This window comes from Leptodactylus fuscus, chromosome 6 (assembly GCF_031893055.1).
Source record: "Leptodactylus fuscus isolate aLepFus1 chromosome 6, aLepFus1.hap2, whole genome shotgun sequence".
Classification (NCBI taxonomy): Eukaryota; Metazoa; Chordata; class Amphibia; order Anura; family Leptodactylidae; genus Leptodactylus; species Leptodactylus fuscus.
In genome coordinates this window covers 35,796,729-35,810,363 of record NC_134270.1, presented here as the reverse complement: position 1 = coordinate 35,810,363, position 13,635 = coordinate 35,796,729, and the positions used below count along the sequence as shown (strand labels likewise).

Sequence of the window (13,635 nt, the reverse complement as noted above, 5' to 3'; positions counted from 1 at the left end):
CGATATGATGACGGTATCGCACAACCTAATACGGAAGTGGAAAACGGAGAAGCGGACAACGGAGGGGAGAGGTAAGTACGGGAGTCATGTGACTTGTGCTGGGCTATTGTTCTCTGATAGCTGCCCATGGTGCTGTCAGGAGCCTGTGAGGTAGTGTGTGTATAGTGTGTCCATAGTGTGTGTATAGTGTGTGTATAGTGTGTGACAGGTTGTCAGTACTGCCTGCAGATAGTGTCTGAGCCACAGAGTTACTGAGCATATCACACCCGGGGTCAGATACTGCCCAGCCTGCCCCAGGACCTGCCTGTATGAGTCCTATATAACCTGTCCCCAGCTCCTGCCTGTATGAGTCCTATATAACCTGTCCCCAGCTCCTGCCTGTGTGGTTCCTATATAACCTGTCCCCAGCTCCTGCCTGTATGGATCCTATATAACCTGTCCCCAGCTCCTGCCTGTATGGATCCTATATAACCTGTCCCCAGCTCCTGCCTGTGTGGATCCTATATAACCTGTCCCCAGCTCCTGCCTGTATGGATCCTATATAACCTGTCCCCAGCGCCTGCCTGTATGGATCCTATATAACCTGTCCCCAGCGCCTGCCTGTATGGATCCTATATAACTTGTCCCCAGCGCCTGCCTGTATGGATCCTATATAACCTGTCCCCAGCTCCTGTCTGTATGGATCCTATATAACCTGTCCCCAGCACCTGCCTGTATGGATCCTATATAACCTGTCCCCAGCACCTGCCTGTATGGATCCTATATAACTTGTCCCCAGCTCCTGCCTGTGTGGATCCTATATAACCTGTCCCCAGCTCCTGCCTGTGTGGATCCTATATAACCTGTTCCCAGCACCTGCCTGTATGGATCCTATATAACCTGTCCCCAGCTCCTGCCTGTATGGATCCTATATAACCTGTCCCCAGCACCTGCCTGTATGGATCCTATATAACCTGTCCCCAGCTCCTGCCTGTATGGATCCTATATAACCTGTCCCCAGCTCCTGCCTGTGTGGATCCTATATAACCTGTCCCCAGCTCCTGCCTGTGTGGATCCTATATAACCTGTCCCCAGCACCTGCCTGTATGGATCCTATATAACCTGTCCCCAGCTCCTGCCTGTATGGATCCTATATAACCTGTCCCCAGCACCTGCCTGTATGGATCCTATATAACCTGTCCCCAGCTCCTGCCTGTGTGGATCCTATATAACCTGTCCCCAGCACCTGCCTGTATGGATCCTATATAACCTGTCCCCAGCTCCTGCCTGTGTGGATCCTATATAACCTGTCTCCAGCTCCTGCCTGTGTGGATCCTATATAACCTGTCCCCAGCACCTGCCTGTATGGATCCTATATAACCTGTCCCCAGCTCCTGCCTGTATGGATCCTATATAACCTGTCCCCAGCTCCTGCCTGTATGGATCCTATATAACCTGTCCCCAGCTCCTGCCTGTATGGATCCTATATAACCTGTCCCCAGCACCTGCCTGTATGGATCCTATATGACCTGTCCCCAGCTCCTGCCTGTATGGATCCTATATAACCTGTCCCCAGCTCCTGCCTGTGTGGATCCTATATAACCTGTCCCCAGCTCCTGCCTGTGTGGATCCTATATAACCTGTCCCCAGCTCCTGCCTGTGTGGATCCTATATAACCTGTCCCCAGCTCCTGCCTGTGTGGATCCTATATAACCTGTCCCCAGCACCTGCCTGTGTGGATCCTATATAACCTGTCCCCAGCACCTGCCTGTATGGATCCTATATAACCTGTCCCCAGCTCCTGCCTGTATGGATCCTATATAACCTGTCCCCAGCTCCTGCCTGTGTGGATCCTATATAACCTGTCCCCAGCTCCTGCCTGTGTGGATCCTATATAACCTGTCCCCAGCGCCTGCCTGTATGGATCCTATATAACCTGTCCCCAGCGCCTGCCTGTATGGATCCTATATAACTTGTCCCCAGCGCCTGCCTGTATGGATCCTATATAACCTGTCCCCAGCTCCTGTCTGTATGGATCCTATATAACCTGTCCCCAGCACCTGCCTGTATGGATCCTATATAACCTGTCCCCAGCACCTGCCTGTATGGATCCTATATAACTTGTCCCCAGCTCCTGCCTGTGTGGATCCTATATAACCTGTCCCCAGCTCCTGCCTGTGTGGATCCTATATAACCTGTCCCCAGCTCCTGCCTGTATGGATCCTATATAACCTGTCCCCAGCACCTGCCTGTATGGATCCTATATAACCTGTCCCCAGCACCTGCCTGTATGGATCCTATATAACCTGTCCCCAGCTCCTGCCTGTATGGATCCTATATAACCTGTCCCCAGCTCCTGCTTGTGTGGATCCTATATAACCTGTCCCCAGCTCCTGCCTGTATGGATCCTATATAACCTGTCCCCAGCGCCTGCCTGTATGGATCCTATATAACCTGTCCCCAGCGCCTGCCTGTATGGATCCTATATAACTTGTCCCCAGCGCCTGCCTGTATGGATCCTATATAACCTGTCCCCAGCTCCTGCCTGTATGGATCCTATATAACCTGTCCCCAGCACCTGCCTGTATGGATCCTATATAACCTGTCCCCAGCACCTGCCTGTATGGATCCTATATAACTTGTCCCCAGCTCCTGCCTGTGTGGATCCTATATAACCTGTCCCCAGCTCCTGCCTGTGTGGATCCTATATAACCTGTCCCCAGCTCCTGCCTGTATGGATCCTATATAACCTGTCCCCAGCACCTGCCTGTATGGATCCTATATAACCTGTCCCCAGCACCTGCCTGTATGGATCCTATATAACCTGTCCCCAGCTCCTGCCTGTATGGATCCTATATAACCTGTCCCCAGCTCCTGCCTGTATGGATCCTATATAACCTGTCCCCAGCGCCTGCCTGTATGGATCCTATATAACTTGTCCCCAGCTCCTGCCTGTATGGATCCTATATAACTTGTCCCCAGCTCCTGCCTGTATGGATCCTATATAACCTGTCCCCAGCTCCTGCCTGTATAGATCCTATATAACCTGTCCCCAGCTCCTGCCTGTATAGATCCTATATAACCTGTCCCCAGCACCTGCCTGTATGGATCCTATATAACCTGTCCCCAGCACCTGCCTGTATGGATCCTATATAACCTGTCCCCAGCTCCTGCCTGTATGGATCCTATATAACCTGTCCCCAGCGCCTGCCTGTATGGATCCTATATAACTTGTCCCCAGCTCCTGCCTGTATGGATCCTATATAACTTGTCCCCAGCTCCTGCCTGTATGGATCCTATATAACCTGTCCCCAGCTCCTGTCTTTATGGATCCTATATAACCTGTCCCCAGTCCTACACAGAAGATAACATAACAACTGAAGCTACTGGATTTGCTAACAATATTCAGATACATATCTGTTTTGGCAGCTGCTGGTTTTCTATTATTTCTGTTATTAATAATGGTTTATTTTTCTTCACAGGTCCCAATGCCCTCACTGGGTTGCCTCCTGTGTAATGGGCCATCACTATGCGTCGGTTCTTCTTCCCACTTATGTGCCTTCTTATTATCACCTGGCCTCTCTTACTTTTACTTCCCACACACACAGGCAGCAATGATGTCACAAGTTTGGGAGAAGAGCTGACCTGGGCTGTCCGTCTGGACCCCTCTCAAGGCTCTGGACGGAGAGAGGAGTTGGACGCTCTAGCAGAACAACTGTCGCATGCTGTGGGGCTGGAGAATCGGGGTGTGATCGGGGAGTTAAAGGATCACTACTTATTTGCACATGTGGGACATGGACAGAGCATGGAGAATGCTCGGAGGAGAGTACATGAGATATTCGCCCAACATGACAGTGTGCGGTGGTTCTCCGAACAGAAACTACTGAAGAGATCCAAGAGGAGCTTGCACTTTAATGATCCCAAATATCCGCAGCAATGGCATTTGGTGAGACAGTCTGCAACGTTGATATAGTCATTTGTATTGTAGTGACATGTGCCATCACTTGCTAATATATGAAGACTTTTTAAAGGGATTCTACCATTAAACTACTTTTTTTCCTAATTACCACGTCGGAATAGCCTTAAGAAAGGCTATTCGTTTCCTACCTTTAGACGTGGTCTCCGCCGTGCCGTTCCGTAGAAATACCGGTTTTAACTGGTATGCAAATGAGCTCTCCGCAGCAATGAGGGCGGGCCCCCGCGCTGAAAGGCCAATGAGCGCATCCCCATTGCTGCCCGAGAGCTCTTTCCTGCGCCGCCTCCTTCTTCTGCAGCAACTCCGCCTCGTCTGGCTTCTCTTGCTCTTGTAGTTCTATACAGGAGCATAGAGAGGCCACCCCAAAATGGCTGCCGGCTGGCTCCTGTATTGAACTGCAAGAGCGGCTACCCAAAAAGGCCGGCGGCCATTTTTGGGTAGCCGCTCTTGCAGTTCAATACAGGAGCCGGCTGGCCGGCGGCCATTTTTGGGTAGCCGCTCTTGCAGTTAATTACAGGAGCCAGCTGGCGGCCATTTTTGGGTAGCCGCTCTTGCAGTTCAATACAGGAGCCGGCCGGCGGCCATTTTTGGGTATCCGCTCTTGCAGTTCAATACAGGAGCTGGCTGGCGGCCATTTTGGGGTGGCCTCTCTATGCTCCTGTATCGAACTACAAGAGCAAGAGAGCTCATTTGCATACCAGTTAATACCGGTATTTCTACGGAACGGCACGGCGGAGACCACGTCTAAAGGTAGGAGACGAATAGCCTTTCTTAAGGCTATTCCGATGTGTTCATTAGAAAAAAAGGTAGTTTAATGGTAGAATCCCTTTAAACAGTTTCCATACGACATTCCCTGTCCATATGTCCTTAGTGCATATGGACATCATAGAGGAGAAGCTCTCTGGCTGACCTGGATTCTCCATACATCACATGAGCTGGCATTCACTCAAAACTAAAGCTGTTGTCCCAGCTAGAATTATTCATGTCCCAGTCACTGCATAGGTGATGAGTTCTTGATCAGTGGGGGGTCTGATGGCAGAGACTCCCACCAAACCATGGCTAGGATGAGTAAGAACAGAGCAGTAGTCAAGCATGCAAAACGCTGCTCCCTTCATAGCCTATGGCAATGGCATTACGGAAACCATGTATGGCTTGGCTATTTCACTGACATAGAGATCATATCTCACCTATCCATCTATCCTGGATGAATGAGCCTGCTCAGAATATTCCTTGAAATGTCTGACCATGCTCTTCATTGACAAACAGTGCTGATAGCTGGGGGCTAGGGAAACACCAGGCCTGTCTCTGTGTAATGCAGAGTTATATTCATGAGACCACCCCATTGTTTATAGTGGGGGAACTACGTTAATGGAGAACATGACCCTGCCATAGCAGCTGGAGGTTGCTATTGGACAGGCAGCACGCTCAGGGTCACTTCTCTTCAAGTAATAGGAGCGGCGCTGCAGTTCCCCAAGAGCACCATTATGCAGTGGATGGCGCTGCTAAGGCGCTCCTGTTACTTGGCGCTGCCCCTCCACTAACAGCTTCTGATGTCTGCTGCAACAGCCGATCTGTGCAGGATCCAGGTGTCAGACCCCCACACATCACCTGCGGATAGGTCATCAGTATGAAAGCTCCATTTTGGGATGGAGATTTTATCAAACCTAATCTCTGTGGATTTGTAACAAAGCAAAACATTTACCCTATTTACATTTAAAGGAAATGTCCAGTTACCGGTATATGTTATATCTCAATTTCCATTACAATATTACTAGGATATGTTATAATATGATCATGTAAGGAATAGCCTATGGGATTTCTGCCAATATGGAGAATGAAAGCCCGAGGTGTCTGTGTCTTTTTTACGTCATAGTGTTGCTTCTGGGGAACTGCAATTGTCAGCTTATGGGATAGATGAAGCTTCCTGAATCCAAGATCATGATGTCATATGCCAGTGTTGTGCCATTGCTTTCTGTTGGCCTATGATGATAATTATTAGAGATGAGCGAGTACTGTTCGGATCAGCCGATCCGAACTGCACGCTCGCATAGAAATGAATGGACGTAGCCGGCACGCGGGGGGTTAAGCGGCCGGCTGCCATCAAAGCGGAAGTACCAGGTGCATCCATTCATTTCTATGGAGCGTGCTGTTCGGATCGGCTGATCCGAACAGTACTCGCTCATCTCTAATAATTATGCCTGAGGGGAAAAGCTGGGGGGGGGAGGGGGGGGCTCAGGGGATGGTTAGTACAATAAAGTAGGAATTGGTGCGCTAGCACTGCTGTACTCTTATTTTGTAGCCCTGTCGGATAAGCCCTTCTAAGTATAAGCCCTTCTAACCTGTTTTTCTTCCTTTTCCTTACAGAACAATAGCGCTAGCCCTGGAATGGATATCAACGTTACCGGCGTATGGGAGAGGAATGTGACTGGTCGGGGAGTGACGGTGGTGGTTGTGGATGATGGTGTCCAACACACTCTCCGGGATATTGAACCAAATTATGTGAGCATAGCAGTTACAGGGTGGGGGTGGGTATGCTTTTGGAGACTGCCCAGGGGGTGTGGAGCGCTGGGCCCAGAAAAATGAAAAATGTCAGCATCTTACATTATCCAAATATCTGGACCTAAGAGTTCTGAAAAAATCAATTAAAAGTGGAGTTTCCTTTCACAGAGATAGGAGTGGGTTTTTTGTTTTTTTGAAAAACTGCTGCAGTGTTTGAGTCAGATGATGAATGAGATGTATAAAGGAAGGACTTTTACATCTCCATTCCGGATCCACTCCTGACTTTGTCACAAAAACTACACATTAACTACAAAAGGGTATAACCTGATTCTCTCATGCAGAGCCCAGAAGGAAGCTACGACCTTAACTCCAATGACCCAGACCCCATGCCACACCCTGACGGATTCGGTGACAACCACCATGGAACCCGTTGTGCGGGGGAGATAGCAGCCGTCCCTAATAATAGTTTCTGCGCGGTGGGCGTAGCCTATGGCAGCAGGATTGCAGGTGTGTAATTCACCCGTTCTCCATACCTTACCTGCTTTCAGTCTTTTCTGCTCTGTTTTGTTCACCTATATGTCTCATCATGTCTGTAAAGCACCACACCCTGACTACGTAGCATCACCTAGGTAGTGGTTGTGAGGTGTTTTCCATGAATAATCTAGCAATCATTGACTTCCTCTTTCCACATTGTTTATGAGCCTTGTATATTGATCTGTGATGTTTGTCTCGCTCAGGGATCAGAGTTCTGGATGGGCCTCTCACGGACAGCATGGAGGCCATCGCTTTCAACAAACATTATCAGATCAATGACATCTACAGCTGCAGGTATATGGATCTGTTTGTGTTAAGTGTGCGGAGCCCTCACTGCTGGTATTTTGTTATATATTAATGCATTACAGTAGTACACTCAAGAAGATTTCTGGCCCAAATCCATTTTTTATATTGATGACCAGTCTACAGGATCTGTGGGGCTGTGATACATGGACTCTGCACTAATCGGCTTCTACAGCGCCCCTGGGATAGGTCATCACTAGAGATGAGCGAGTCCTGTTCAGATCAGCCGATCCGAACAGCACGCTCGCATAGAAATGAATGGACGTAGCCGGCACGCGGGGGGTTAAGCGGCCGGCCGCCGTCAAACCGGAAGTACCAGGTGCATCCATTCATTTCTATGGTGCATGCTGTTCGGATCGACTGATCCGAACAGTACTCGCTCATCTCTAGTCATCACTATGGAAAATTGATTTCGGGGCTGGAAAATCCCTTTAAGCCTGGCATTTCCTTAGATGCTCTGGACTCCTAATAAATCAGGCGCCCACTTACGCACCAGAATGGAAAACTGCACCAGTCTGGAACTAGCATAGATTTCCTGAATAACGCACGCCAGAAAACTGGCATGAGTTATAATGACTGTGTCAGGCCATCCTCAGTCTAAGGGGCAACACGGTGGCTCAGTGGTTAGCACTGCAGCCTTGTGGCACTGGAGTCCTGGATTCGAATCCCACCAGGAACAACATCTGCAAGGAGTTTGTATGTTCTCCCCGTGTTTGCGTAGATTTCCTCCCATTCTACATCGACATACTGATAGGAAAAACGTACATTGTGATCCCTATATGGGGCTCACAATCTACATTAAAAAAAGTGTGTGTGTGTGTGTATATATATATATATATATATATATATATATATATATATATATCCTCAGCCTGTCCCACTCTCTTCCCACATGCACAGAAAGTGCTCAGCGAGGTGCAGAACGGGAAATGTAGCTCCTCTTTGGCCGTGCACTATAGATATGCCAGAAAACTGGTGTAGATGTGTTGTTGAATTCCCTTTTAATATATGAATTCCTCACAATTTCTTCGTTTGCCGCTATTAAATAGAATTTCCCTACATTATGGCCACACTGGGTGGATAGGCTGCTGGTTTTCTGGCTGGATTTGCAGACTGAGATTACACAGCTGAATACAGTAGCAGCAGAGTACTAGATACTTGCACACTGTGGAAACTTTCCACCTAGAAACTGATATGTGGTTCAGAATCCCACTCAAAAACGGCACCAACTTCTACTGTGTGAATTTACCCCAGGGGTGATGAGAGTTAGAACGCCAATCAATCTGATATAGATGCCCTTTCTTGGGAATAGGCCTTCAATATTTTGAACCCAGAATACCCCTTTAAAATAAAAACCCTAAATTCTGCTCTATAGAAGTGTTCCTTCCATTCTCTATACCCATGGCCAGTCACAGGCTTCAGTGGTCACTTGAATCAGCACTGGAGGGCAGAGGTAAGAGGCTGGTGGGAGACTAGAGATTCATTTAGGTTTTTTTTTAATGTAGATGGTGAGCCCCATATAGGGATCACAATGTACATTTATTTATTTTTTTCATCCTATCAGTATGTGTTTATAAAGTGGGAGAAAATCCACGCAAACACAGGGAGAACATAACTTCTTGCAGATGTTATTCCTGGTGGGATTCAAGCCCAGGACTCCAGCAGTGCAAGGCTGCAGTGCTAACCACTGAGCCACCGTGTTGCCTCAGAATTTTTTTTTATTTATCTTTTCGATTTGACATTCTAGTTTTCAGGGAAATCCATACTGCTTGATGCATTGTCATCATTTTCAAATTTTTTGCAACCTCTGTAATCGCTGTGTATAATGAAAATGTCTACAACTATCTAATGTTAGTGTAGACAATGCTGTGTACATTCACTGGTTGCAAACCTATACATATACATACCTATACAATTTCCCCACTGTGGGACTATTAAAGGATTATCTTATCTTATATTACGTTGCGTAAAACATTGATGCTAGGCCAGTGTGTCCAACCCTGTATTTTAGAAATAGGAAACTATATACGGTACATCTTCCTAATGACGTGTGTGCTTCTGTGATCTTCTTTTATAGCTGGGGTCCTGATGATGATGGGAAGACTGTGGATGGACCTCACCAGCTGGGAAAGGTATGACCTGTATAGAAGTGGACAGATGCAGGACATGTCATGTAATACATCGCACCGTGTCATCCTCTCTTTACTGTAGACTTGTATGTTAGGCTATTAGAACAGTGACAAGGCTTTCATGCTGTTGGTCAGTATACACAATGCTCTAGACAGTATTGAAAGTCTTGTGATATTATAATAGTGTAAAGGAGTTGTTACTAGATGCTGTGATATCCTAATAGTGCCACAAAGTTATTTCTAGACTATTTTGTATCATGGTGATGTCATAACGGTTTGGTGATATCATTACTAGAAATAATATGGTCACGATAAAATAATTTCTAGTCTGTGTATTATCCTAGTGCTGTATCTATTAGCAGGCTATTCTTTATTCTGACCTTATACTAGTGCTTGTCCTCATTCTTTGTCTGTGCTATAAGGTAATGGTGATCATATGACCCGTCATACATCACAGTGTTCTCCCATCACTTACCAGCTTTATCACAGCAGATCTATCGCCATGTTTAATAACCCATTATAGGGTTAATACAAGGTTCTTGTTCTTCTTCCTGATGGTGTCTTACTGACGTTCTTGTCCTTGTCCCTTAGGCTGCTCTTCAGCATGGAGTGATAGCTGGACGGAAAGGATTTGGAAGTATTTTTGTGGTTGCCAGCGGTAATGGAGGCCAAAACAGTGATAATTGTAACTACGATGGATATGCTAACTCCATATACACCGTCACTATAGGTAGCTGCACTTATAGCACTACTCCATTTTCTTGTATGTTGGTTAAAGGGGTTGTCCCATCACAAGGATCCTATCTATACTGCTAGTTTATGTGGATATAAGACTTTTCCTAAATACATTGCTTTATCAAAACTGCTTTGTTTGGCAGCTATCTTAATTTATTCACTTCATTGTTGACACTGGCCCTTGGGATTATCTGCTCATTTGTCAAGTGACTATCTGCCTGCTCTCAGGAGGGGAGGGAGGGACTGACAAGCAACTGAGCTCCTCATATAGGGAGGTAAGAGCTTGGGGATTACTGTGCTGTCTATCTTCAGCTTTTCCACTTATCAGCCGGTTTAATTGAATTTGGCTGATAATGGCTGAGATAAGGAGTCCATTACCTCTGTATGTAATGCAAGCTGACTCAAATCCAGCCCTGCTACATCAGCCTCTACATCAGCTTCATACTGTGGATCATAGCATAGCAAAGCAAACCCCGCCCAGCAATGTGCGAGAAATCCAGGAAGTGAAGAGAGTAGAAAGCCTTCAGGCTGCAGAACAAGTTATGGGAATACCCCTTTAAGGATGAGTCTAAGATATTCATATATTGTTTTCAAGGTGCTGTGAATGAAGCTGGTAAAATGCCTTTCTATGCAGAGGAATGTGCTTCAATGCTTGCGGTCACCTTCAGCAGCGGAGACAAACAGATGAGAAGCATTGTAAGTTTCTGGTAATGCCACTGTAAATGTCCACATTATAGAATCCGATGCAACTATAGGAACTGCAAATTGACCATGAAAATGATCTTCCATGACAGCATATTTTATTGGACTGTGATGGCGTATACATATATCCTTTTCTGACTGTATACGGTTATGTGAATGTTCTGTCCCAATTCCCTCTGTTAGCCATAAGCTGGTTAAATAAACCCGTTCACTTGCCTTTCAGGTACTGGAACAACAGGTGACCGGATGTGGAAAAATACATAGACTTGTGCAAATATTATGAAGTCAATAGATAGTGTTTTTCCTGATTTTTGGCTGTAGCAGAGCCAGCTGTTTAACCCCTTCCTGTCCTGGAGAGCAGGGACATCAGGTTTCTTCTATAGCTGCATGCTGTGCTCTTTACACCATCTTGATGGGATTGTGAACATGGCGAAAGACAATGAGAATTCATATATAGGTGACAGATTATTTCAATCAGGTTTATATTAGAAACTTTCTATTACCGGTATATCATTTTTTTTTCCTTTTATGTGACTGCCCAGATGTTATACCGTGATGGTCTAGCTTAAGGATACGCCATTAATGCCAGAAACGGGACAACTTCTTTAATGTTGTAACTTGAGGGAGCACTTGAATAGTGTTTGTGCTCGATCTCGGACGTTAACCCTAGATGCAATACCGCTGTTGTGGGTTTTCACAACCAAACTACTGAGGGAGTGTTCACACTTGTGCCCGGTGTCCACCCTGTGCGATTCTGCCGGGTTTCAATCCTCCGCCCCGAGAAACTGGACAGAGGACGGCTACCCAACTTTTTTTTTTTTAATGAGTTTTTAAAGGTGACGTCGGTGTTTATCTGTGGCCTCTCTGCGGGGAAACCATTTTTTTCGGAGAGTCCTGCATGTACAACTTTGTGTCCGGCTGGAAAAAAACGGTTTCCCCCTGGAGAGGCCGCAGGCGGACACCTGTAAAAACCCATTCAAATGAATGGGTTGTAAAGCTGACCGCCGGGAAGCCGTCCTCTGGGTCCGTTTCTCGGGGCTGAGGACTGAAACCCGGAGGAATCGCACAGGGCGGACACCGGGCGCAAGTGTGAACGCCCCCTTACCTGATTTTTCCCGCAAGTATTTTGTCCATGTGAACATACTCTTAAAAAGTGGGATAGGTGATGATTAGAGATGAGCGAGTAGTATTCGATCGAATACCTCGCTCCCATAGGAATGCGTGTAAGCAGCCAGACACCAAGAGGTTTTCACTGCACTTAACCACTCGGTATTCGGCCACTTACACGCATTCCTATGGGAGCGAGGTATTCCATCGAATACTACTCGCTCATCTCTAGTGATGATTATGTTGACCAAGGAAGATGTGATTCAGGGAAAAATGACGTGCAAAGGAAAGGATTTCTAAACTTAACCTATTTTACATGCAGGTTCTGACTTCTTCTAACCTTTTCTATAGGTAACATCAGACTGGGATCTGCAGAAGGGAACTGGCTGCACAGAAGGTCATACAGGGACATCTGCTGCGGCCCCTATAGCTGCTGGCATGATCGCGCTGATGCTGCAGGTCCGGCCATGTCTAACCTGGAGGGACGTCCAGCACATCATTGTGTTCACAGCTACAAAGGTACACTACAGTTTGTTCTGTCGAGTTTACCATGTTTCTTCCTACAGTAAAGTATACAGCATTGGTGAGAACACCAATAAAGAAGCAGTAACCTAATGTATTACTATGTGTGAGCATCTGAGAGGTAAAGCTGACTGCAAAAATAGAAGTATCAGAAACTCTGGAAAATGTCTGGTATTCTGATTTTTTTTCCTCGTGATAAGTAGCTCAGGCGTCGTATAGGACAGGTAATGCTCTTATGCAGATTAGTTTTTGGTGTGGTTAATATGATTCGCTATGTGACAAGATATACAGTGGATCGGGCTGCAGCTTGTATAGGAGCAGCTTGCACGCACTCCCCATCCACAACTGGTCTGTATATTGGGCCCCCACAACACAGAATAGGTCATCAGTATAAAAAATACATTTTTGGGCCTGAAAACGTCTTTAAATGTCCTTGCGTTTGTTGTTTTTCATCTACTGAGTCTTCTATTTGTCCGACATTTCTGTATCTCCAGTATGAGGACCATCAAGCAGCCTGGGAAACCAACGGAGCAGGATTCAGTCACAGCCATCAGCATGGATTTGGCCTGTTAAATGCTTGGCGCCTTACAAACGCTGCTAAGGTGATGTGAGCGAGATACTGCCCCACATTTTTATGCCTGTGTCCTTTTTTTTTTTTTCGCATCCTCCATTTCGGGTTGGCCTTTTTTGCAAATCTTAGAATTTGCCATTAAGAAAATATTACAAATTGCCAATTTCTGCCCTAGTCTTATGGCGTCAAATGGTCTAGATTATGGAGGACTTGTTATCACTCCTCACATATATCTATATTCCAATTCTGGAGTATATTTTCATAAAATTCTGTTTTGTACCATTCCTCTGCTGTTCTATATGGAAATATCTGAAATAACTGGGCGTCGCCATCAGGTGATGTTATTGCCATGACATTGATTGTGTAAAGGGCTCGTTCACACCTGCGCCCGGTCTCCGTTCTGCAGGTTTCTGTTTCCTGCCCAAAAGACGGAAACCTGCAGTCATTTTTCAAACCCATTCATTTGAATGGGTTTGAAAAGTGTCCGGCCGTGAGCGCCAGTGAGCGTTTTATGCTCTCCGCGGCGAAACCGGAGTCGGACATGCAGAACTTTGTGTCCGGTTTAAAAAAAAAACGGT

General features: G+C 46.4%; 2 protein-coding genes across 2 annotated transcripts in view; both read left to right on the top strand.

Annotated features, from left to right (window-relative positions):
• BACE1 (beta-secretase 1) overlaps positions 1 to 13,635 on the top strand; it is a 61,741-nt gene that overhangs the window by 46,861 nt on the left and 1,245 nt on the right. The gene's annotated exons all lie outside the window — the stretch shown is intronic.
• Positions 2 to 13,635, top strand: part of PCSK7 (proprotein convertase subtilisin/kexin type 7) — a 33,843-nt gene continuing 20,209 nt past the window's right edge. Inside the window, exons 1-10 of the mRNA XM_075279707.1 lie at positions 2 to 71; positions 3,462 to 3,925; positions 6,320 to 6,454; positions 6,796 to 6,961; positions 7,192 to 7,282; positions 9,369 to 9,423; positions 10,012 to 10,150; positions 10,751 to 10,851; positions 12,316 to 12,483; positions 12,981 to 13,088. Of these exons, the coding sequence (XP_075135808.1) occupies positions 3,509 to 3,925; positions 6,320 to 6,454; positions 6,796 to 6,961; positions 7,192 to 7,282; positions 9,369 to 9,423; positions 10,012 to 10,150; positions 10,751 to 10,851; positions 12,316 to 12,483; positions 12,981 to 13,088 (1,380 nt within the window). The 5' untranslated portion in view covers positions 2 to 71; positions 3,462 to 3,508. The remainder of the gene's footprint in view (positions 72 to 3,461; positions 3,926 to 6,319; positions 6,455 to 6,795; positions 6,962 to 7,191; positions 7,283 to 9,368; positions 9,424 to 10,011; positions 10,151 to 10,750; positions 10,852 to 12,315; positions 12,484 to 12,980; positions 13,089 to 13,635) is intronic.